General features: G+C 39.6%; 1 protein-coding gene across 2 annotated transcripts in view; it reads left to right on the top strand.

Annotated features, from left to right (window-relative positions):
* The window catches only part of ROS1 (ROS proto-oncogene 1, receptor tyrosine kinase), a 112,293-nt gene extending 86,524 nt beyond the window's left edge, over nucleotides 1–25,769 (top strand). For both annotated transcript variants that reach the window (XM_060283663.1, XM_060283664.1), the window contains 7 exons: nucleotides 646–710; nucleotides 1,647–1,776; nucleotides 7,813–7,910; nucleotides 8,131–8,334; nucleotides 9,369–9,503; nucleotides 17,687–17,850; nucleotides 25,459–25,769. In XM_060283663.1, coding sequence (XP_060139646.1) covers nucleotides 646–710; nucleotides 1,647–1,776; nucleotides 7,813–7,910; nucleotides 8,131–8,334; nucleotides 9,369–9,503; nucleotides 17,687–17,850; nucleotides 25,459–25,769 — 1,107 coding nt within the window. The remainder of the gene's footprint in view (nucleotides 1–645; nucleotides 711–1,646; nucleotides 1,777–7,812; nucleotides 7,911–8,130; nucleotides 8,335–9,368; nucleotides 9,504–17,686; nucleotides 17,851–25,458) is intronic.
* Nucleotides 25,770–25,989: the final 220 nt, after the last annotated feature.

Here is a 25,989-nt window from a genome sequence, read left to right as displayed (position 1 = left end):
TCATATTTTTATAAAACTTTCTTTTGATAAAAGGATAATGAATCTTTTATGTAATTGAATAATATCCTGATCACTGCTTGTTAGGAATTTATTGCTTTGAGAGTGGGCTATACAGCCAGAGAAGTTGGCAAAATTTTCTCCACTTCCAATTGATAGCATTTAACAGTCTTTCACATACTCTAACCTCAACTGGTTTAAACAAGTGTTTCTTTTTCTTAGATAACAAGTTGACTTCTGGCTTTGGTGTAGTACTGTGTCAGGCCAGAGCCAGTATATCTGAAATTCTCTCAGCTTTGTACATGTATGGTGCCTCATGGTCCCAAGATGGTTGCCAAAGAATCAAGCATCACATCTTCATTCAGGACATGGAGAGGGGGAAGGATAGTGTTAGATGTATATGTTCAGGAAAGTAAAAGTTCTGCACAAGCTTCTCTCCCCCTCAGCAGTTTCCCCCTTACATCTCTTTGATGAGTACTGAGTCATATGACCAGCCCTGTTTGCAAGGGAGGCTGGAGAATTGGAGAACACAGTTTTTTATGATAAGGGTGCATATTACAAAACAAAACTAAGATTGTCTCCATTAACCCACTGAGCTCACGGAAATGTCTGCTATACTGATTCCTGGCTTGTTTTTACATTGCACAGACTTTGAAGAAGGGCTCCACAGACCAGGAGAAGATTGAATTCCTGAAGGAGGCACACCTGATGAGGTATCAGGGCAGCTCTAAAATAATTTTCCCTTGGTATGGGTAGGAAGCTCTTACATCTGATTGGTGGATTTTTAACATTCAAAATGACCTGACATAACAGATCATGCCCAAAATAAACATGGCTGAAGTTTAAAAGGAAATATGTCTGGAGTGACAAGTATTCTATAGAACCCAGTCTTCTGAGCCTGGTCACAAGCAGTGCTCAGGCAGTCCTTTCTTTTACCTTCAATAAAAAGCATGTCTTGCAGGGGATTTCTGAAGCTGTTCAGCTTTAAATATGCTTATGTTCTTCTAAATGTGTGATAATGGGTCAAGTAGACCAAGTAAGGGAGAGTTCTCTTAAGCACAGTGATGTCCATGAGAATATCCCTGGTCTTGGTAAACTTGTCTTCAAGGTTAGAATTAGCTGATGGTCATGAAAACTACTCAAATACATCTTAATACACCCTGAGGCAGTGGTTGATTGGGTCCCAAGTTGTGGGTTCTGATTGTTAGATTGGGGCTTATTTGCTTTGACCTCTTGAGCAAACATTTGTAGCCAAACCTGAATGTCTGAACTGTTTCTCTGAAAGGGAGAGAGTATTTCATATTTGTCATGACCAAAAACATGATGTTCTAAAATATTTTTCAAAGAAGGACATTAGTTAAAATTACTTTCTTTTCCAGAACATAAAATGCTTAATATAAATATAACTTCTTCTAAAACTCCCTCTGTTCTATCCACATGCCTTGGCCACTAGGGGTTGCAATATTACCTCTGTAAGGCAGGCATGCAGCCGGGTTCTTGGAAAAGGAGGCTTTCATTTATTAAGAGGAAAAAAAAAAAATCAGGGTTTTGAAGGAAACCAGAAATAAAGAATTGTTCTATTCCATAAAGATCCTCACTAGATTTTTGTCGTTGTCATGTTATCCTGCCTGTTTCTTTTCGCCTTTTAGTAAGTTTAATCATCCCAACATTCTGAAGCAGCTTGGAGTTTGTCTGCTGAATGAGCCCCAGTACATCATCCTGGAACTGATGGAAGGAGGAGACCTTCTTACCTATTTGCGTAAAGCCCGGATGACATCGGTAGGAAATGGGGTCCACAGTATTGGTTATGTAATGCAGATGACCTATAAGTTCATCTTACTTTCCTTTAAATTCAATAGGCTGCAGTTTGGGCTGATGGTAGAAACTTAGAAGACTTCTGTCAAAAAAATTCTTATATTTCCTTCATGTTGGATTAGTCAAACTAGAACCCTGGGCTAATGTCTCGCACTTTCTGGCTATCTGAGCCTGCTCTTAGTATCTAATGGAAAAATAGGTCCCTCCCTGCCAGAATCATGGTTTCTGAAGAACAGAGAATGTGTGGAGTTTCTCTGTAGTTAATCTATCTGCCTTTCTGTCCCAAATTGAAATTTCCAGCCCTTAGTCTTACATCTCTCCCAGCTGACTTTTCTGTGTGGATTTTCACAGGCGTCTCAAACTTTGGCCAAAACAGAGCTCTTGATTTCATGCATCCTCCTTCATGCCATCCATCTGGTTCCTTACTTTTCTTTTCCTACAACCATGCTAATAGGTCCCGTCCACTCTAGGGTCCTGCTAACAAAATGCAGCCCCGATCCATCCTCTCCATGTCCGCAGTGCCTAGAGCAGCATCCAGCACAGTGGACGGTGTAAATACTGTGGCACGTGTGGGGAATGAGGGCCGGGGGTCTCAGCACCTGTGGGAACCTGCTTTTAGGTCTCAGGTGAGAAACACCTGAGACAAAACAAGTAACTAAAATTTAAATGTGTAGTTTTAAAAATTACGGGTTTTATTTCTATTGAAATAAATTTCTATTTCTATTTATTTCTATTTCTATTATGTCTATTGAAGTATACATTATATAGCTAAAAAACTGAAACATATGACAAGGTTTATGGTGAAAAACAGAAGTCCTGTGCTCTATCTCATCCCCACATCCCAGGCCTCTGCTCATTCCTTCTGGTGTTTACCTCCACTTTCCTAAACGCTCTGCTTATACTGCTGCAGTATAAGTGAGTTTTCAACCTTGGGGGAGATCTATTGACTGCCTACTGCAAGAGGCAAGGATTTAAGCTCTTAGTCACGTACCAGCCTGACCCCACCAGCTCTACATGCAGAAAAACTCTGCTTTCCCCATCCTCTGACAGTTACCCCAATTTGCAGATGAATCAATATTGCAAGTTTATGTTACTATGTCTATTTAATTATTATTTGCTAAGTTACTCAAATACTATGATTGTGGTTCTTCTCTTGAGTAGTTTAATAAATGCCCCCCCCACTCGTTTAGGTTTCTATATTCCTAAACTCTGACAGAATTGTAACCCTTCTCACAATATGGGTATATATATGAGATAATCCAGCTCCTCACTGTATTTTTCCTGGACACTTCTCTCCTAGAGTTGATACAGGCGCTTGTCCTCTGGTCTCTACAGAGCTGTTACCCTAGGGGTTTCCTTCACATGTACCTTGGTAATTTCCATGTTGGACCTTTATTTCCTCAATTCCATGGCTTCTTTGTTCTGTTTTAGAAAAGAGAAAGCATGCAAGGCAAAAATCTTTTTTTTTTTCATTTTGAGGAACTGTTCTTCCCTCCCGCCCCACACTTGATTAATAATTTGGCTGGATTCTAGGTTGAAAATCCCTTGTCCTCAAAAATAAAATTCCTGCATCTTTGTTTTCTAGCTTCTACAATTGCCTTTAAAATGTTTTATGCCATTCTGATTCCTGGACATATGATCAGTGACTTGCTTTTTGTCCTCTCTTTGGAAAATTTTAGGAACTTCTTTTTTTTTCTTTTCCTTATAAATTTATTTATTTAGTTTTAGCTGCGTTGGGTCTTTGTTGCTGTGTGCAGGCTTTCTCTAGTTGCTGCAAGCTGGGGCTACTCTTCATTGCAGTGTGCAGGCTTCTCATTGCAGTGGCTTCTCTTTGCTGCGGAGCACAGGTGCTAGGCATGCGGGCTTCAGTAGTTGTGGCGTGTGGGCTCAGTAATTGTGGCTTGCAGGCTCTAGAGTGCAGGCTCAGTAGTTGTGGCACACGGGCTTAGTTGCTCTGTGCATGTGGGATCTTCCTGGATCAGGGCTCAAACCCGTGTCCTCTGCATTTGCAGGCAGATTCTTAACCACTGCACCACCACAGGGAAGTCCCAGGAACTGCTTCTTATCTGTGGTACATTTTACTCATCTGGACACTCAGCTTGGAAAATCATCCCTTTTAGTTCTGGGATTTTTAAATATTATTTCTTTGGTAATAAAGAAAACTCTTTGTTCCCTTTATTTCCTTGTTCTAGGAATCCTAGTAGTTGGATAATGGTCACCTTTGTTGTATCCTTTTCTTTTATTAGCTGTTTTCTCTTATTTTCTACTCTTTGTATTTTTGCTCTCAATTCTGGTATATTTCCTTAATTTTTTAATAGAATTTAAAAATTTAATTTTCCATAGACTCATTCTTATATTTTGACTGCCTCTTAAAATAGTATTCTGATTTTTCCATACATGCAAAGTCTTCTTTTATCTTTCCTAGGATACTAATCATAGTTTTTTTTAAGTGTTAATTTGCTTCCTGCATTGTCTTGACTTCCTTTTTGCCTCATTGTTCTGGGATCTGTTTGAAATATGAGAAGCTTTTCTCAAATGTTTTGTAATTTGTGACTGGTCTTCATATTTAATAGGGAGACCTAAGAATTGGAGCCTATGTCTGTGGCAGCTTCCTTTTGGTTGTCAGGGGGGACCCTGATGTTCCGCTGGGGTCACCTGATGACAGCACCTGGATGTCTTCCCTGGCATATGCCAGTTTCCCCAGAGAGGAATCTGCTGGTCTCCTGCCTGGGCAATAAACGCCTGAGCCTCAGTCAGGGAGTCGAGTCGGGGAGGAGGGCTGGAGGTCTCAAGGCTCAGGATGAGGATTCTCATTTAATTCCCTTCTCCATTTTTAGCACAGCGCCTTAGTATGACTGGTATCTTTGAACTTGGAGTTGCTCTGGTTCTGTGTGTGTGTGTGTGTGTGTGTGTGTGTGTGTATGTGTGTGTGTGGGTTTAGCAGAGGAAAGCCTGCTGCTGCTGTGGGGTGGGGATCTAGGGTCTACTTAACTCTTAAAACAAACTTTTAAATATTCACCTTGCTTTCAGTCCTGCCCCTCAACCCTGCATTCAGAGATACTTGCTACCTCGAATTCCAGAGGGTTTATGGGGTTCTATAGTGAAAAACATCACTTAATTCTTGTCTTCTCCCTCTGCAGGCAGCCAGCTTTCATCTCTCTTGGCTCTGCTAAATGACCACACCTCCACCTGCTTTCCTTCCTCCAAAAATGTTTCCTTGCGCTCTATCTATTCTCCTGATCTGTTTATCCTCTTGAGATCACAACATTTCCTCTATAATGTCATTTTAGTAAGGTTTGGGGAGAGAATAAAACTAAAATGCATAAATTCAATTCCTCATCTTTAACAAGAAAGTGCCTCTGTAGATTTTTTTTTTTAGTTTTTTGTGGGCGAGAGAAGAGACAATGAAGGTGGACTAAAAGAACTCACAGAGCTGCTTTTCCCAAACTACTCTTATTCAGCCAGTGTCCTAGTGGTTCTGACGACTGGTTCTCAAGTGCACTTCAGTTCTTCCACTGCCTTTCCTGCTGGCTACCAAGGCAGCGTCCATGATTGTCTCTCTTGCCCTGACCTTATCGGACAGGGTGCCCTTAGGTGCTGAGTGCCAGAATCAAGGTGCGGGGTCCACAGCGGAGGGCCACGGGCTCTACGCCCCCATCAGTCTAAGGTCACACGGGGCCAGCCGCCTCTCCACAGAGAGTGCTACAAGCACCCTTCTCCCCATCCCCACTCTGAGACTGTTTTGTTGGGTTGAATGCATAAGGATTGACTGCAACTGGGTTTATAAACCTTAGTCTGGTCCTTCATTTTTAGGACTCAGTTTCTGCATCGTAAAATGGAACACTGAATCCAAAACTTTTTCGGCTTCTTTTAGCTTTGATATTCTAAGATTGTAGTAAGATAGAAAAAGGGAACAAAAAACCCTATCTATCAAAATAATACAACTACACAGCCAGACACAATTCACTTCATGAAATTTTTGCCGGGTATTTATTTTACGACAGTGGAGGATGTGGCTCTTGCTTTCAAGGGCCCTGCCACGTGGTAGGGTGGGTAAGTCACATATGAATGAATCATTTAAGGTAGAAAGAGGGAAGGCCCATTAGAATGGAGTAGAGAATACACTGCTGAAGCACAGAGGAGAGAGAGATGATTTCCAACTGGGGAGATGAGAGAAGGCTTCACGGAGGAGGTCTTCTGTTTGGGACACAACCAAGGTGCGAGATAGAACAGTTTCTGAAACTACACTGATATGAGTTATATAAAAGGCTTTGACTAGGGATGGACAGAGATGGAGGTTCAATATGTCTGGAGGGTTTGGCAAGAGAAGACAGGTGGTAGCCGAGGACAGCATCTGGGGTTAAGGAGGCCCGACATGGGGTAATGAAATGTTCCAATAGGTTGTCACAGGGGCTATTAGGAGCAAGTTACAATTAGAGATTCAAACAGGCAGGCAGCATTTGAAAATCTGTCAGCAAGGAACAGGGCACTAGCCACCAGACTGAAGTGCAGGAGTAGGATTCTCTGCGAAGAATGTCTTCAAGAGTAGAGTAGGTTTTGCCAAGGGCAAAGCAGGATTCCATTCACAGAGGAACCAATGAACCAGCTGAGACACAAGGCAGGGACTCAGACACAAGGCTGTGAGACGCGCATCTAGTGGACCTGAACAGGGCTGCAAGGGATTGATTCTTGGGAGTAAGACTGAGTTTAGTTTTAAGACATAGGTGTGGTTGAGTGGGACCATGGCAATGTTGAGTCCCAGAATTCAGGATTCTTCCTACTTTTTGGGACAAGACATGAGCTTGTCAGGGGAGTCAGAGGGAACAGCATTTAAGAGCACCCGTCTATGAGGAATCAAGGGATTTCAAGGTTGTGAATCCTTTGAGATGCTCATTGAAGGATGTGGATGGAAATCAAGAATACGGAGGGCATTCCAGGAATGATAGAAGGAATAATGAAGAGAGGTTGAGAAATGCAGAGCAGGTATAAGGAACTGCAAATGGCCCAGTGTGACCAAAGCACAGATTGTGAGAGGAGAATCTATGGAAAATAAATGGATGTAAAGAGAGGCTGGTGCAGCCTGGGGCTGCCATGGAGGCTGTGCTCAGGAATCTGTAATAGACTCTACAGGCAGTGGGTCACAACAAAGTGAGCTAATTAAAACACAGGAGGCTGGAGACATGGGAAGTTTGGGAAGCATCAGACAGGGATGATAAAGGCTTGAAACAGGGTAATTGCAGGGAAATGGTAAGGGACAGACAGTATATGAATAGAGCCTCCAGGAAGGAACTTTGAATTTTTTCCATATGGTACTAATAAAAACTTCAACTGGCTTTGTTCATGTAGAAATCATCGCAGCCAGTACAGGCTCAACTGTATATTTGTGCTGGCTCTCTTAGATGAGAGGAGTAATCTGTGACCTTGAAATAGAGTATTGCTAACAATTTCTATGGGGCCCATATGGAGAACAAGCCCATTGTCATGACTGACATTATAGCGTGACATTGGGCCAATAATTAAACTGATTAAACTATCATCATTACTGCTAATGAGAACAGCTACTATTTATTAAGTGCCTGTTATGTCCCAGCTAGATTACATAGCTTATCTCAGATCTGACACAGTTAGTATTATTGTTCCCATTTTACATATGAGAAAATTGCTTAGTGAATTAAGCAATGTGAGCAAGTTCACACAGCTTGTAAGTAGCAGAACTAGGTTTTAAACTAGTCTGTTTGATCTAACACCCTGAGATCTTGCCAATAAAGATTCTATATTGCTTCTGCTTACTAAAGAGAGTCTTATTTATGTATATTTTGGTAGAAAGCATATAAATGTAGTTCTTTTCCTCTTTGTTGGAATTCTTTTACCATAACTAAAAATTCCTTTAAAATGTCATATATATGTGTGTGTACATGCAAATATATGTGGCCAAAAATATACATATATATTTTGTGCAAACTGGAAAAGTGCCTGTAATTTTTCTTTTATTTCTTACAGTTTCACGGTCCTTTACTCACCTTGGTTGACCTTGTAGACCTTTGTGTAGATATTTCAAAAGGCTGTGTCTACTTGGAGCAGATGCACTTCATTCACAGGTACAGTGACATTCTGGATAAAGAGTTCTTATGAAGATTGGCACAATAATCACCTGTAGTTTGGGTAGAATATACAAGATAATTAACATTTTCATTCCTTCAAAATAGCAATAGTTTCTGTTAAAATCTCTCTTCTCTACAGACCTCCTAGTGTTACTTGTCTGATCTCTGGAATTTTATTATTATTAGTATTATTATTAAAGTATAGCTTCTGCCATAGGGATCTAGCAGCTCGGAATTGCCTTGTCTCTGTAAAAGACTACACTAGTCCATCACGGATAGTGAAGATTGGGGACTTTGGACTCGCGAGGGACATCTATAAAAATGATTACTATAGAAAGAGAGGAGAAGGCCTGCTCCCTGTTCGGTGGATGGCTCCAGAAAGTTTGATGGATGGAATCTTCACTACTCAGTCTGATGTATGGTGAGCTTAACAGGACACAGAGAAACGTGGGCAGAACCATCCAATGCCCGAGCCAGAAGGGATCTTAAAAGGTCATCTAGTCTTGTTTTTTACGTGAGAAAACATAAGACCACAGAGGTTAAGTGATTTGCCTCAAGCTAAAGTGAAAGCTGGTGGGCAAGGAAGGGCTATTCTTGGGTCTCAACAGTTTATACCTCTCCCTCCAATTAGTTTTGATCCGTTACCTTACTGGTGTGTGTGGAATAGATCCATTTATTTCAGATAGCTCACTACTCTCCACAAGTGCAGAGGCCATGACTGATAGGAATTGGTGCCTATGAATTAATGTCCAAGTATGTGTCCAAATGCCTACTATTTTGGGATGTTTGGTCATTAATTTATACACAAAATTTAAATCATGGATCTCAGAACGATTAGGACATGAGGGAGGTTTGGAGAGCTCTTTATTATTTGAATAGAACCCCTCATTTCTGCTTGTTGACCCCAAACTTTTGATTAGAGCTGCTCAAAATGTAAAGATTCATCCAATAACTTTTAAGCTGGACTGGACCTCTGCAAAACTGGGGATGAAATAAAGTCGGTCTTCAGTGTTGTCAGTTTATATTCATGCCTTCCCTCTCCACATTTACTAGCACTCAAACTCAGGAAGAAAAGTGAAATGCTTTCTTGCTCACCCCTAGTGTGTTTGCATAATGAAGCTATGGAAGTCATAGGTAATGGAGGTCCGCAGTGCAGATTCAGCCAGGGAAGAGGAGCACAGTGTGCGTGTGTGTGTGTGTGTGTGTGTGTGTGTGTGTGTTTGTGCCCCCACTAAGCCTTCCTATCACCTTTGAAGTGTTGCTAGTATGCAGTTGCTTGTTCTCTTTTTCTTGAGGTCAACTTGCTTTTAAGTCTCCCATTTGCCTTTTATGGGGCCAAAAATGCCAATCACAAAGTAGACTCTGATAGCCCCAGGAATAATTATGTTGGAAAAACTACTGTAAACATGATGTTTCTAATATGTATAATTAAAGCAAACTCTTTAATATATTTAGGTCTTTTGGAATTTTGATTTGGGAAATTTTAACTCTTGGTCATCAGCCTTATCCAGCTCATTCTAACCTTGATGTTTTAAGCTATGTGCAAACAGGAGGGAGACTGGAGCCACCGAGAAATTGTCCCGATGATCTGTAAGTTAATCATGTTCCATAAGTACCCAAGAACAAAAACATGTGCACAGGCAATCACGTGCCTCATTGGTATGGTATTTTTAAATAAAAACTGAATCTATATATTTGTATATCTTATGTAAAATGTAAATTATTGTGGCACTTAATTTACTAAATACATGATGGTTTCATGTATTTTTGGTTTCATGGCTTTTTATTTATATATATACATGATATTTCATTTCAGAAGCAAAATCTAGAACAGCAGAATATGTTTATACTCTAGGTTAAGAGAATTCTAATAAATAAATAAAAGCTCTTTGTGTATATGTGTGCGTGTGTGCGTGTGTGTGTGTGTATTCACATATATACTCATTTCATTTTGGAAGATCTAATTTGACTAACATCTTAACCTGCATATTAAAAGGTTCTATTAACTAGGAATATATTGTTTAAAAGTTGGATTGCTTTTGTTGATAAAGCTGATATTGGGATATAGTACTGCTAAAAATTATATAGGTTGTTATCTATTTATGAACTTCACACGAAGTGGCTACATAAGTATTAGTGACTTTATCAAATTGATCCTGGCAACTATTGAATTCTAATAGATTTGTGATCTTTGGAACAGTAGGTGATTTTGATCTAATTATAAAGGAAAAACAAGCCAATTAATTTTGCTGGGTACTAATCTACCTTCTTGTGAACAACCTTGGCAGAAATATCAAGTCTTGACACTTTTTCTAAGAGGTGTTTTACCCAAGAAATTTCTAAAAGAACATATAATCAACAAGTATAAACTCCTCTGTTGTGTGCACTACACCATGCTAAGGACTGTATGGAATACAGAGGTGTTTAAACCGAAGCCATGCTTCTTCAGCATCTCTGAATGTATTTTGAAAGAAAAGACACACACATGGAGCAGCTGGATAACAAGCCAACATGTAATAAAGTGCTAAACTGCGTGGTACAGACAAGTGCAAAAGGAATTAGCAGTATGCGGATACACACCATGATTGCACTGCCTTGCCTATGCTGTGTTATTTAGAGGATTATTCAGACTAGAGCCAAAGATGATTAAGATCTGGGCACCTTGGCTGGATGTTCTATGGGTGAATGTTTTTGTATTATTTAAATCTTCCAGCTAGAAGAAGATTGGAATCACTGTCTGTTTCTGTTTAGCTCTTATAGCCTCTGGGATATTTACAGAGGATCAGTTATACACATACCTGAACAAGTTTGGTGGCAGTGTCTAAAAGTATGACTCATGATCCTTTTGGGGCAGATGGGAAAACTTCTAGAAGTTAGGACTAAGAAGGTTATACAAAATTTGAAAAACTTTAGTCTAGGGCTTGAGGAAAAAAACCCAGCATACCTAGGTATAAAATACATTTTAATTAAATAGTTAGCAAACTAATCACTGTTTTGCATCTCTTACACATCTATTGACCACTCAGAAAATTTCTCCCAAATTTCAGTTGCACGAAATTTTCCTTGTGCTGTTAGAATTCTATTTGGCATATCTTCCCCTCTAGAGGGTAATGTACCTCATCATAATTAGGCTCTTTTTTTGGATAGGCACTCTAGGAATCAGTCACTGAATTATACGTTTTGACTTATGTGTTCATTTATTTTGTTTGGGGAAGAGGGAGGTGGATAATTAACTGCCCTATTGTGGAGAAGAAAAATGCGGGTATGTTGAACTTTGCTCTATCCAAAGGTATCCAAAAATTCAATTAGAAGGAGGAGAAAGAAGGAGTGCTAGAAAAGTTCTAGAAAAATATTCCTGATTATAAGTGGAAAAAGATAATATTCTATATAATTTTACCTTGAATAATTATTCAGTTGGATACATTATTGCTCTAATTTTCTAAAAATATAGTTTCCTTGAAGCTAAAATTTCTGTTGCTGATTTTGAAGTTCATTTGAACATCAGTAATTAAAAAGTGAACAATGCTCCAAGCCCTCTAAGGGCTGCATGCTCCAGATCCCTAGGAAGGGTTAACGACCCATGGCCAACCAGGAAGACAGGCTGTGCTAAGGAAACGGAGCTCTCAGCGATGCCATTCAATCTGTCCACGGCCTTAAGTTGTCACGATAAAGATTAACTACTCTCCTTAGAGTACAGAGGGAACTGATTTTTATTTGAAGCAGTTCTCGGAGATCATAGGCCCAGCTTAGAGGGTTGAAAGTCTGTGCTGAGCCAGGCTGCACCTTCTATTCACTGCTTAAATACTCAGCACCTGGATGCTCTCTGGGTCAGGTGAGTCCATAGATGGCTAGCTATTAATGGAATGTGAGAGTTCAGAGCATTCCTGCCCTTCTTTCCATAGCCTGGGATGTATGGTGCAAAGCCCAGCCCTCAGCATTCTCTTCAGCTTTTAGTTTGCACAACAACCATAGCACTCTCAAGAATAAACGGGATCAAAGGGCAATCTACATCAAGTGAGAGAGCTCTTTCACAGGTTTCACGGGGGCAACTGAAATTACTGGAGAGTCTCTCAAATGACGGAGGCGACAATGGGAGAACATGGAGGCTCACCACCTTATTTTTACCCCTTAAGAATATGTATACCTAGACGCTAATTGATGCTAACTGGGTCTTTCCGGGATTGGGTATTTTAAAATCTGTATTTTACGTGCTGTGCTTAAATACTTATAGAAACTCATCCCCTTAATACTGAAAGATGCCATGGAGTTTTCAACTGTTGAATTTCAATTGCCTTACGAATCCAAGGATTTTACTCATAGAGACTATTAATGAACATGGTTAATGAGGTTGTGCTATCGTGGAAAAAACTGAAGCAAAGAGGAGTAAAGGGGTTGGCATAGTGAGTGGAAGAATTTGAACCGGAACACTTAGCTAAATGAGACATTTCAAGTATAGTGTGTGAGTATCTGTTTAGAGGTAGAACAACCAGCCCAGGTAAATTTTAATAAAAGTGAAGGAGCTGTCAGTTTATTTAGACTAATATGCTTGAATATTTGTAACTATAACTTGGTACAAGTATTTAATGCATGATACTGAATTGTGACAAGTATGTATTTGTAAGGAAAGACCCCTATGCCAAAGATACAGCTGTTGTTAATTTACCTGAAAGATATGCATTTTTCAGGATTGATAAAATTTTAAAAGCCTAGTCATTTATTCCATTGTCAGCTTAATGCTGTTTAAGAGCACAAGTTTTACTCTTTACTTTTAAATGACTACTGCTTTATAGAGCTCCTCTTTTCTTAATCTAGGGCAATCCAGTGCTCATTTGGCCCTGGATAGTGGGAGAGAAAGGTTTTAAATACCATCAGGTCAATTGTTTTTGCCATCAGAGAGTTAAGAGTAATGATGGACTCAATGTAAATTAAAGCCTCCATAGATGAAAATTAGGAATATCTGATTAAATAACTTGCACAGATTAAACTTTTGGAGGGGAGTGTGAGTGGGTGAAGTACAGAGTGGCAAAGGGGCGACTGTATGGATGGCTTCTCTCCCCTCTCCCTCCGTCCTCCTCTCGCTCCTTCCTTCTCACTAAATCATCTCCATTAAGTGTCTTGAATACTTTGTAGAATGAGGTGGGATATAAATAAATAAACTAGAAACTTCATAATTGAAATATGACAAGTCTTGAGAGATTCAATGTATCCTCTGGCAGTATCTCAGAATCGCAACTTTCTTTTTAGAAGGGATAGGCTCCCTGTGGCAAGTTACACTTCACTTTCTCCTCTCACCTCTTAGGACAACCCTAAGATTCCCATCAAGATTCTACTTTAACTACTGGTTTAAACTCCATGATCGAATATCAGTTACACGATGTTATTTCAGAGTCGAATTGTCTTTCACTGAGTTCTCTGTCATCCCTGTTTCTAAATGTCACAGATTATAAAGAAATATGTAAAAGATTAGGTTCTTAGCGATGATTCTAATCTTTAAAAAATAAAGCCAAGTTTGGCACTCCATATCCAGAATGTAAATTCCTTGTAATATATATGAAAAGTCATCAGATCAATACTGAAAAACAGACCAATATTAGGTTTCTCCATGATACTCTGATATTGAGTATTAACTCTGACCTGAGGTGCTTGCAAGAATGAAAGAGATGGAAGTGGAGTCTGCATGCCATATACAGATACAGCTATTTTAAATACAATGCCTATGATGATTTCTGCGTCATTGTCACCTAGCAATTGAATATTTTCTTACTCCCGCTCCACTGTCATTGTCTTAGTCTAACACCATTATCTCTCACCTAGTCTTCAATAACTTCCTTCGCTTCGTCCCAGCTTACTGGACATATATTCACTACCAAATGTGAAATAGATAGCTAGTGGGAAGCAGCCATATAGCACACGGAGATCAGCTCAGTGCTTTGTGACCACCTAGAGGGGTGGGATAGGGAGGGTGGAAGGGAGACGCAAGAGGGAAGAGATGTGGGGATATGTGTATCTGTATAGCTGATGCACTTTGTTATACAGTAGTAACTAACACACCATTGTAAAGCAATTATACCCCAATAAAGATGTTAAAAAAAAACACAACTTCCTTGCTTCCAACTTGCCCCTCTACCATCAATTCTCCACATATATCAACTAGAGTCATCCTTTAAAGATGTAAAGGTCATGCCCACTTAAAAACCTTGGACAGCTTCCATTGCAGTGCCATAAAATCCAGCACCTAGCCTGGCCCTTGATCTGTGTGATCCTCACCTCTCTGACCTCATCTTTTATACTCTCCCCCTCAATGACTGCTCTACAGCCACACTGGCTTTCCTTCATATTCTAAAATGTGCCAAGCTCTTTCCCAATTTAGGAATTTACACATGCTTTTGCCTCTTCTAGTGTGTTCCCTGACTTCCATCCCCACCCAGTCCCCATGACTAGCATCTTATTTTCCTACACAGTTCATTGGCTTAAACATCGCCTCTGCAGAGGGTCCTTCTATAAGCAATTTGCCAAAAATGTTCCATCTCTTATTAGAGCTCACATCTGTTTTCTTTAGTACTTTTTTTTAGAACTTATAATCTGTAATTGTATATTTATCTGTTGATATGGTAGTACTAATATTTTTAAATACTTCCCAGTTTATGTTTCTTTAGCAGTCTTTCTCTCTCTGCCCCCAATCGGCCTTCTAGATCCAGAAAGTAAAAAAGAGAACAGGTACTTGACCTTTTTAGTGAGTCAGTAGACTTGGAAATGAAGCTTGGAGGAGAGAGAGGGTTATCTGTTGGGCTGGCTAAAAAGTGTCTTTGATTTTTAAGTAAAAATAACAGACACATTTTTCATTTTTACCAAGAACTTTATTGAACACTGTATTCACCCTCTTATTCCACTGCCTTCTGCCATTTTTCAGGCAACTTAATAATTCCATCTTCCCAAAACTTATCTTTTTGAGCAAAGAACTGTTCCAGGTGTCTTTTACAGTCTTCCAGGGAATTGAAATATTTTCCATTAAGAGAATTTTGTAAAGACCAAAATAAATGGAAATCTGAAGGCACAATGTCTGGTGAATACAGCAGATGAATCAGAACTTCCCAGCCAAGCTGTAACAGTTTTTGCCTGGTCATCAAAGAAACATGCGCTCTTTCGTTAACCTGATGGAAGATTATGCATTTTCTGTTGACTAATTCTGGACGCTTTTCGTCGAGTGATGCTTTCAAGCTGGTCTAACTGGTAGCAGTACTTGTTGGAATTAATCGTTTGGTTTTCCGGAAGGGAGTTCTTAATACAGGATTCCCTTCCAATCCCACCATATATACATAACCTTCTTTGAAGACCGGCCTTTGGTGTGGTTGGTGGTGGTTTATTTCGCTTGCCCCACGATCTCTTCCATTCCACGTTATTGTACAGTATCCACTTTTCATCACCCATCACAATTTGTTTTAAAACCGGAATGTTTTTGTTACGTTTAAGGAGAGAATCGCATGAGGAAACACCCTCAAGAAGGTTTTTCTTGCTTAACTTACGTGGAACCCAAACATAAAAGCGATTAACATAACCAAGCTGTGGCAAATGATTTTCAGCACTTGATTTGGACATTTTGAGTATGTCAGCTATCTCCCGTGTGGTATAACGTCGACTATTCTCAATTAATGTCTCGATTCGATAACTATCAACTTCAACTGGTCTACCCGACCCTGGAAGCATCCTCCAGCGAGAAATCTCCAGCACGAAACTTCACAAAGCACTTTGGACACATTCGATCAGTCACAGCACCTTCTTCATACATTGCACAAGTCTTTTTTTGTGTTTCGGTTGCATTTTTACCTTTCTTGAAATAATAACGCATAATATGCTGAAAATGTTGCTTTTTTTCCTTCTACCTTCAATATTGAAATGGCTACACCAATTTTGATAAGTTTTTTTATAATGCACGCTGACGTGACAGCTGTCACATACAATCTAACAAAATTGTTTTGAATGAAGTTAAAGACAACTAAGTGCTACTAGAGCCACCTTACGGAGAAAAACAAACGAACCTTTTAGCCCACCCAACAGACTCCTTTAACTCCTTGTTAGCTTGCTAAATGCCAGGTGTGAGCAACTAAACCTATAATTCTATATAAGGATAGTCTAATAAAAAAAGAGGAATTGAAGAGAAACTCAACTCCTTCTAAGCCCTGGGCAAGTGTAGGAAGAAGAGACCTTAACAGACAGAGGTAGGAGGATGAAGATGTTGGATATTTAGGTCTCGAAACCTCTGTAGGCCTCAGTTAGATTAGGTGCGGGTGACACTAAGCACAGGGAGCAACTGCCCACTCCTCCCAATTTGGCAGGATGGCAAGGAGATCACTGAGCAGGGGATCCCCCACATTGACATGGACACCCAGCATCATGAACAGGGTAGGATGGCATGTCCAGACAGGGAACATGTAGCTTGCCCTTCTAAGCCTCCTTTGTTTCCTGTGTAGAGTGAACATTTTGTTGAAGGCTGGAGATTCAGCCGAGGAGCATCTTCGGGCATGCAGCAGAAACAGGAAGGGATTTCCTGGGCCTTGTCAGCAGATATGGGACATGATGCCGTCTCAGAGGCCTGCAGCTAGAGAGAGAAAAGGGGGGGCCAGTTCAGGGAGAAGGGCCAAAAGAACAGGTTAAAGGGATCATAGACTGCAGAGAGCAGCCGATGCCTGCAGGATGGACCAGACCAGTCACTCCTTATGGAATTCCTCATCATTCCATTCTGAGACTAGAGAAGGAGGGCACAGTGGGGTCCAAAGGATCCTTCACTGTGCCAGTACAACTCACAAAAGACTTTCACCCAACATAAATCCTGATGCCACCTTGGAGAGGAAGACAGAGGGAGTAGGAATAGCCTAAAGATAAGAGAGACTGAGTTATTATCCATAAAAGACTGAGGATTACCTAAAAAGGGTGGTTTAAAATATTGGAATGGGCTAGGTTATAAATGGCATTGTACTAATTTTCTTCTACTAGGTGGGGCTTTGAGAATTAGTTAGAGAACTATAAAAGAGCTACATTTTCCCCCTGCTCCTATGAGTTGTAGTGGATAAATTTTGTCTCCCTCTTACGTTTGCTATATATATCGTATGAGGACAGGAGTGACACTGCCACAACTCTTGCTCTTGATATACTGCTCATATATAGTAAGTGTCCAACAGATCTGCTGAATGAATGAATGAACATTAGTCAAGAGTTCTGCACAGACATTTCTTAGACAACCATTAAGGAAAAGAGAATGTTCAACCAGCTATCTATGTCTAGGAGAACTGAGTCTCTTAATGAACCTGGCAGTGTAAGGAAGAGTAAAAACATTAGAATTGGATCTGATTTCTACCCCTGGTTCTGCCACTAAATATCTGTGTGGCTTGGAGTAAATCTTAGATTTTGTTTCAGATATCAGTGTATGAATGTAAAATTTAATCTCAGCTTCTTCAGTAATTTTTATAGCTGTTAGTTTCCTAATGGGTTCAGTAAACATTTTCCAACCATCTATTTACTATCTATTTATTTAGATTAATAACTGTTGAATGTCAGCTTTTCAGAAGGAAGATGTTTTCTAATAAACGTAGTTATACTGCCAGCCACTATTATATAAGAAACAAAAGCTTTTGTTCTGGTTCAGTTATATTAATTATGGAAAACTGGTAATACCTCAAATTCTTTTCCTTCTGAAATGAACTTACCTGGGTTATCAGTAATGGGTACCTAGTCATATCCAATCACTATTTACTTCGTGTCCTTACCCACATATCCAGGTGGAATTTAATGGCCCAGTGCTGGGCTCAAGAACCTGACCAAAGACCTACTTTCCATAAAATTCAAGAACAGCTTCAGTTATTCAGAAATTTTTCCTTAAATAGTATTTCTCAATGCAGAGGAGAAACAAACCCCAGCGGAGTCATAAATGAAGCCTTTGAAGGTAAGTTTGATTCTTCCTCAGAATTTTTGGGTTTTCTCTACAGTGTGAACTGAATAAGGTTAAAATGGGATGTACGTGGAAGACATCTTACAGTGCGTAAGAAGAAGAATATACTGGCACCATCCTCATAATCAAGTATTTATTGTACTCCTCTTTGAAAATAATTTTGATTTGTTCATTAAATTAAAAAAAAAGAATGGTATGGCCCCTGGATTTATAATTTCAGATAGTAAGGATGAGAATTAACATGTTAGACTATATTTTCATGAGGCCTGTTCTCTCCGCCCTCCACCCCTCATGCCAGTTTGCACCTCAGTGGCAGAGTTGAGTTAATTATAGTTGATGGTACATTATCGTCACTGGTCTATGCAAGACTTCTCTTTCATTTGTTTGTTTAGTCCCTTTATCTCCATATTCCTCTCCTGTTCTATTTCCTCCCTCCACCTGCCAGGCAGCCATACGAATGTCTTTAATGTGTATCTTTTAATTTGTTGTATATTGTATGCATGGATACTATCGTGTTATGTAATGCTTCTTTTCTTTCTTTTTCATTAAGTACTGTGTTTTTAAGAGTCATCCATGTTGCTATGTATATGTCTAATCTGGTGCTTTTAACTGCTACTTAGTTTGCTATGATTATTGTAGTGGGTCACACCTTGCTAAGGTCTACTGTGATTCCACTACAGTATTTTGGTATTAAAACACAGTAGTCACTTAATTCATTTCCAAAATCAGATTTACAACACATTTGCCTAATTGGCTGCAGAAAAATAAATTTTAAAACGATCCTTTCCAGCTGCTCTTAAACTTCATCCCATTATTAAAAGTTCATAGGACCCTTTGTTTTTTTTCAAATGCAAACATTCTTGCTTAGAAATAAACCTGGCAAGATTGACCATGACTCAGAATCCCTCAGAAATTAAGACTCTCCGTCTCTGCACTGATTGATTACACAGTGCTGATGGTTGCCCTGGAGTCATCTCTCTACAGTGAGACCTTCACCGTGAGTGATACACTTGACTAATAATGGCAGGGAAAAATACGAAGCCCAAGGACGAATATCTGCTTGTCTTGTTTGCTGTGTTTCTGACTATACATTTTGAGTAACTTTGGATCCATGACATGAATGGAGATAAGACTCTGATCATGAGACTTCTTTAACACAAACAGCTAAGTGACAGATTGGAAAGGGCTGTGCTTGCTTTGAGCATGCGTCCTGATACTTAACAGAATAAGCCTTGTTAATAATCTCACATTGGCTCTACCTGCCTTCTCATCATGGAACCGAGCTGATTCTAGGAGTGCCAATGGTTGAGCCCTTACGAGTTATAACTGCAAGGCAACCCCACTTTTCTGGAGGGTTCTATACGTATACCTGACTGTGTGAAGATCACCCAGGTTAAGAAAAAACATATCTATAAGCCATTCTGCATACAATAAAATCCTTCTCATTTTCTAAACGTTTGCTTAATGTATTCCTTTGAATGAATATTTGAGAAAATTTAAAAAATTATTTCAACAGATACCTGTTGACTTTTGTGCAAGGCCTAGTATAGTGGTAAGCACCTGAATTTAATGTGTACCATTGGGATGCTTTAAAGAAAAAGAAGAGGCAAGAATATTTCTTTCCCTTGAGAAACTATAGAGTCAGTTTCTTTAATCTTGTATGTAATGTTTAGTAGTGAGCTGTTCTTCTACTGGTGATTTTAAAAGTTGTCCTTGTCATAGGACTGTGTCTCTATCCACAGGAAAGGTGAGTGTCACCAGTCTACTACTGAATAATACTGTTTTGCTCAAGCCATTTGAATCTGCCCCTGCTTGGCCTGGTTCTTATTGGTTGTAACTTCACATATGGAAACTTTAGAGGAACAACAATCTGGGGTGGTTTGCCAATATGTAAAATGAAATCTTTTGTTCCTGAGGTAGATGAATGGCAGTAAGTGGGTTGAGTTGATTGCAGAGATGTTTGAAAGGCAAGCAGAACATGGTTTTGCTTACTGGGCACTGAAAGCATGATTTCCTTACTAAATCACTGCTCTGATCTCTAGAAGGCAAAGCTTAACTACTAAGCCTCTGATTCAGATTTTCTTGTGAATATCATTTTTGTGGCCTTTATAAAATGAAACACAATTGTCATCTTCTTAAAGGTTTAAAAAAGAATTTTTATGTTATTTTACAATCAATCAAAAAAGTGACTCCTGATCCTTTCCAATTTTTCTTCTAACTTTCCTAGTAATTAATCTCTGTAATAGTTCTTGCTATATTATTTTTATAACTGTATTTAAAGATCTTTATTAGAAAAGTAATTTATGTTTATTGTTTAAAAAACATATAAAAGTATCTAAGCAGCGTAAAAAGTTAGTCTCTTACTTCTTCCCTGTCCTTACTCCCCGTGCTAGCCATTGTTTGTGATTTGATTATATACTTCCAGATATTTTATATGCATATACAACTATTTACAGATATGTTCATTTGTGTATGTTTGTGTACATACACACTGGCTGGTAGTCTAGAGGAATGAGTGAGATGTAGATTCTCTGGTCAGTTCTCCACCATTTTTCTTTTTTTTAACAAATGAGCTTATTTTCGAAGATTTGGTGAGCAGATGATTTTAAACTACATCTTCTGCCAGAAGCCAGAAGGCATTCTGTTGCCATTGAGAGGGAATTCATGTTCTGTGGGAGTCCTGCGGCAGCATGCCAAACCTACACTGTATGGCAGAGGGAGAGTCAATAAAAGCCACTGAGAGGTTAATCCTAAACTGAGTCCTACAGAGGGGTGAGAAGAAGGTATCTCAGGATAGAAGGAGCAGTATGTAGAAAGTCAGGGAATAATAGAGAATGGGGGTTCACAGAACTGCAGGTAGTTTATCACACTTGACGGTGGGAAATGGCAAGTGATGAAACTGGAGGAACGGTGGTCACACTAATCACATAAGAAATGAAAATTAATGAAAGCTGAAATAATGAATGATGACAGGTATAGAAAGAAGGATATGGAAACCAGACTTACCACAGGGGTAGATGCTAGAGGTTTTGTCATCTAATTGGGTGAAGAAGAGAGAGGAGACGATGGTGAATCCCAGTGATTTGAGAAACTAGGTGCAAAGCCATGCTCTTCCCAAAGGCGGGGGCACAGGAGGAGGAACAGCTTTACGCATGTTTGGTTTGAGCTGAATGTGGGAGAAATGAAGAAGCCCAGTATTCAGTTGGAAATACAGGTAGTTGAAGTCAAGAGTGTAATTGAGGTTATTCAATTAAAGTGTATAGAATTAGAAGAGAAGTAAACAGTGGATGGCACCCAGAAAATGGCCAATATATGAGGGACTGACAAAGAAAGATGATGGGCACTGAGAGGAGAAGTCAGAAAGGGAAGAGGAAGGCTGTCATGGAAATCCAAAGGAGAGAGGCTCACAGACTTGAGAGTGGTCAAATGCTGCAGAGATAAAGAGTTCCATAGGGTTGCGAGGAATTTACAGTTGACTTATGTTATATCTTAAAATTCAACTCCTCGCTCACGGAAGCCTTTCCTTCTAATGAGTACAGACATTTTACATAAAAATTACGGAGGCTGTCATAATGGGTGTTAGAGGGCCTGAGAGCTTAGTTTTACCTTAGGGTCTACCAGAAGTCTCCATGAACCCTTAAGAAAATCCTTTCACCATGTAGCATTACCTAGTTCATCTATGAGACCGAGGTAACAGTACATATAGAGAACAAAACTCTTTTTGTGAATGGCTTTTAATTGCAGTATTAGTTAACTTTATTTTAGCACTTTTTTATATATCACTTGTGCTATATAAATTTAACTCATTAAATCCTCACAATAGCCCTATGAAGTGGGCATTATAATATTACCATTTTACAGCTGAAAAGATTGAGGTTAGTAACTTGCCCATGGTCATCCTGCTGAATGGGGCTGGAGTAGGACTCTATTCTAGAGCCTTTGCTCTCATCCTTCACAGAGACGTGGCTATGGTTAGAAAACTGCTCCCACACTCTCCCCACTTTGTTTTCTTTGGTATGCTGATTTATTTAGGTGCTAAGTTGTTGAAAGACTGAATTAAAATTCTAAATAATATTAAAAAAAATAGAGAAGCAGACATAATGAGGCAGAATAAGGATGCAGGAAGAGGTTAACAGGGAATATAATCAAACTCTGATAATTTAGATACAAACAAGTAGTTCTGTGCCGTGACAGATATAGAATTTTGGTACAAGAGAAATTCACATTCTGAGATTTACAATGAATGTAAATCCTGATGATAAGGAATAGAAAGAGATACAGGGATCACCAAAAATTTTGATAATTCGATGTGACTGAACAAAAGTGGCAGAGAAGGGCTTCCCTGGTGGCGCAGTGGTTGAGAGTCCGCCTGCCGATGTGGGGGACACGGGTTCGTTCCCCGGTCCGGGAAGATCCCACATGCCACAGAGTGGCTGGACCCATGAGCCATGGCTGCTGAGCCTGTGCGTCCGGAGCCTGTGCTCCGCAACGGGAGAGGCCACAACAGTGATAGGCCCGTGTACCACATAAAAAAAAAAAAAAAAAAAAAAAAAAGTGGCAGAGAAGAGAGAAGAAATAGAATGAAAAGCAGAGTTTGCATATTTACAAAGGATAGAAATCATGGAACAGTCTCTTCAAGGCAAGCCTAAACTTAATTACCTTTTAAGTAAAAGAGAATGCATTTAATAATAGTTTGCTGCTTTGCAGACTGGTGGGCATATTTAACAAAACTGTAAGAAGTCTTCTTTGTTATTGTCGGAGGTATGTAAGAAGAGAGGAAAGCCACTGGGAGGACTTTTTTGAAAAAAAAAAAAGGCATTAGGATTTCAGGGAGCAATAATACCATGCCTATGCTATGGTCCTACTGACCTAATGGGGTGGAGAGGGGATAGAGAGAGAAGATTAGTAACATATCTGGGGATCTAGTAAAAATATCCCAGTGACTTCATCCAAACATTTGTGTAAACATCACCTCATCAGTCCCAGAGAGTTCCACAGGAAACAAATCTAAATACTCTTCTGCTGTTCTAAACATAGCCAGTCAGCCAGCATATGTCTTGTCTGTAAATATCCTGTCTTACTTGGAAGTCTTTATTTTAATATTTCCCTCTTAAACCAAGGGTTGCCAAGTGCATGCCATCTTTGCTCAGGATCTCTCTCTGCTTTAAGGACCTGCAGGTTTTCTATACAGTAGTTTTTAAACCAAAATAAACAACCCGCCCCATCTCTCATAATTATGCAATAAGAAAATGTACTAATTGCTGAAAGCTTGCCAGGGTCAAGTTACTAAATATTGCCCTAAGTACTATGAACAAATGGAATAGTTAGCTAATGATTTTTCTTTGACATGTTGCACCAGAATTTGTAAAAAGAATTTATTTGCCTTATGTAAAAGATTTTTTTCCAAATAATATAGGCAAAAAATTAAATCATGTTTCAGTAGAAAGTTTCCCAATATGCTATTTAATGGACTAAATGTACGGCAGTGAAGCAGCTGATAACATGAGTAGCTAGACCTATATTGTAGGTGTACATTTTTGTTGAAATTCTAAACTCCTTTAGCCTGATTTCTTTAAGCCCTTCAGGAATATCATCCTAGTTTCCTCAGTAATCTGGGCTGCCGGGCAATTTAAAGTTAAATATCCTATTTCTTGTATCATTTTTTGATATTTTCTATTGCTATTATCATGCATAGCAAGTTATTCTTATGAGTTTCTCAATGGCTATAAGTACATATTGACAATAATCATAACAGTTGGATCCTTCCATAGATATTCAGCACTTAGGCACTAACCAAACCTGACATCTGATAAACTTATTTCTGTGGGGGAGATATTTTACAACACTATCTGACTATTTGTGTGGTTTGAAATATACTAGAATGATGTTTGAACAATGAAGAGGAACATGGGGTGATGCCCAAGAACCTGTGAGCCTGTAGCTCGGGCTTCTTGTTCTTCAGCAGTGGGGGAGTGTCTGAAAATGAAATAAACACCTAAGAAGACAGAGCAAGGACAGTGATTCACATGCTTCTTTAATAAAATAGGCTTTGTAGTTCAGGCTTGGAACTTGGTCATAGGTAGATCCGTTAAATTCCATCAGGGAGTAATAGATGCAATGGTGCTTCCCTTAGTCCTTTGAAATTATTTAAATTTTCCCCATATTTCAATTTAAATAAATCCAGCCTGGGTGTAGGTCAGGGCCAAGCACAGAAGGCTTGGCAGCCCGGCAGGCCTCACCCGCACATTTGGATGCTCTTGTGCTGGAAGTAGGAGGAGGAGAAAGGGAAGGACCTGCATCTACTGACTGGAATGTTTCTGATTAGTAAAACGTGATGCTGTATGAAAGGACAGTAATATTTCCGACTGTAAATTTTTCATCCAGGTAGTAACACCCAGAGATTGGAAAGCATTGTTAAAAAGCAAATAATTCCCACAATATACATTTGCATATTTATCTTGTTGACTCCCTAGAATTTTGCGGAATGTTTCAGAAACCCTGCAATTAGGTTTCAACAAGAATTCTTATACTTTTCTAAGTAAGAAGGTCAGCTTCTAAGTAGAGAAAGACAAAATAATATGAGCACAATTGTGAAGAAGGTCAAACTACCCTCTGGCTGCCCATCTTTCTATTGCCAGGCCCACCTCACAAACATGTGTGTCTGGAGTCAGTGCCTCTCAAGGACTCCTGCAGGGCACACTGCCCACCACCTTCCTGTCACACAGCACGGCAGCTCCACTCTCCCCTCAGGGAGGTGAACATGAGGACACAGACTAGAGCTAGACAGTTTAGGTTCAAATTCTAGTTGTGTGACCTTGGGAAAATTGTTAAACTCCTCTGTCCTCAATTTCCTCATCTGTTAAATGGAGATAGTGCCAGTACTGACTTAACAGGAGAATGAGTTAATATATGCATTTCGCTTAGAACAGTGCCTGGTACGTAGTAAGTACTCTGTAAGTATTAATAACAATTATTATTATTATATTTCATATCAGTGCTTATCACCACCCGACATAAATTTAGTTTTGCACTAGTTTACTGTCTGTCTCTCCCCATTAGAATGTAAACCCCAAATAGCAACAAATGTGTTTTGTTCACTGCTGTATCATCAATACCTAGGACACAGCCTGGTGTGCAGTAGGCATGCAATAAATATTAGCTTAATAAATGATTAAATTACTTTATCTAAAGAAATACATCTTTAAAGATAGGTATTTTAGCTGATGTGGCAAGATGAAAGGGTAAGCACTTCACACAAAAAGGGCTGCCCTAGGGCCACTTAATTCCTGTCACAAAGACCATGACCTGTTTCACCTGTTATGGCAGAGTTAATCACCTCTGTGCTCTCATCACTTTATGTATTCCTTTCTTATATACGCACACATGACCTTCCATGGTACTATTTCTGCTTTCCTACTACACTGCAGTAGCGTCAAGGACAGGGAACATGTCTTGGACTTTTGTGTTCCCTTAGTGGGCATCATAAATATTTGCTGAACCAATGGGTAAGGCTGGTGTTGTTCTAATTCTCATACAGCCTGGAGAGTACAGATAAAGGAAACCAAACAGATGCTAGAATAACTTTTGTATTTTTTTTCACAGATGAAGATGGTCATAGGATTTGTTTGAATTCAGATGACGTTATGTCACCTGCTTTACTGGAAACCAAGAACCAAGAAGGGTTAAACTATGTGGTACTGGCTACGGAATGCAGACAAGGTGAAGCAAATTCTGAGGGTCCTCTAAGCTCCAAGGCATCTGAATCTTGTGGTCTGAGGAAAGAAGAGAAGGAATCACATGCAGACAAAGACATCTGCCAAGAAAAACAAGTGGCTTACTGCCCTCCTGGCAAGCCCGAGGGCCTGAACTATGCCTGTCTCACTCACAGTGGATGTGGAGATGGGTCTGATTAATAGCTCTGTTTGGGAAATGCAGAGTTGAGAGGAACACTCCTCCCATTAAGTAGTCGCTGAAAGCAAGCCTAGTAGAATGATACATGTTGTGGGTGGTGGTCTATGACTCTGAATTAACACAGGGAAGTTCCTGAGTTCTCATCTTGGCCCCAAGAGCCATTTGGTTTTAGTTGTGACAATCCCATACCAACTGTCTAACCTTCAGCAGAATTCTGAGGTG

Source organism: Globicephala melas, chromosome 14 (genome assembly GCF_963455315.2).
Source record: "Globicephala melas chromosome 14, mGloMel1.2, whole genome shotgun sequence".
NCBI classification, from domain to species: Eukaryota; Metazoa; Chordata; class Mammalia; order Artiodactyla; family Delphinidae; genus Globicephala; species Globicephala melas.
Note: the sequence above shows the minus strand (reverse complement) of the source record. Positions and strands in the feature narration are given on the sequence as shown.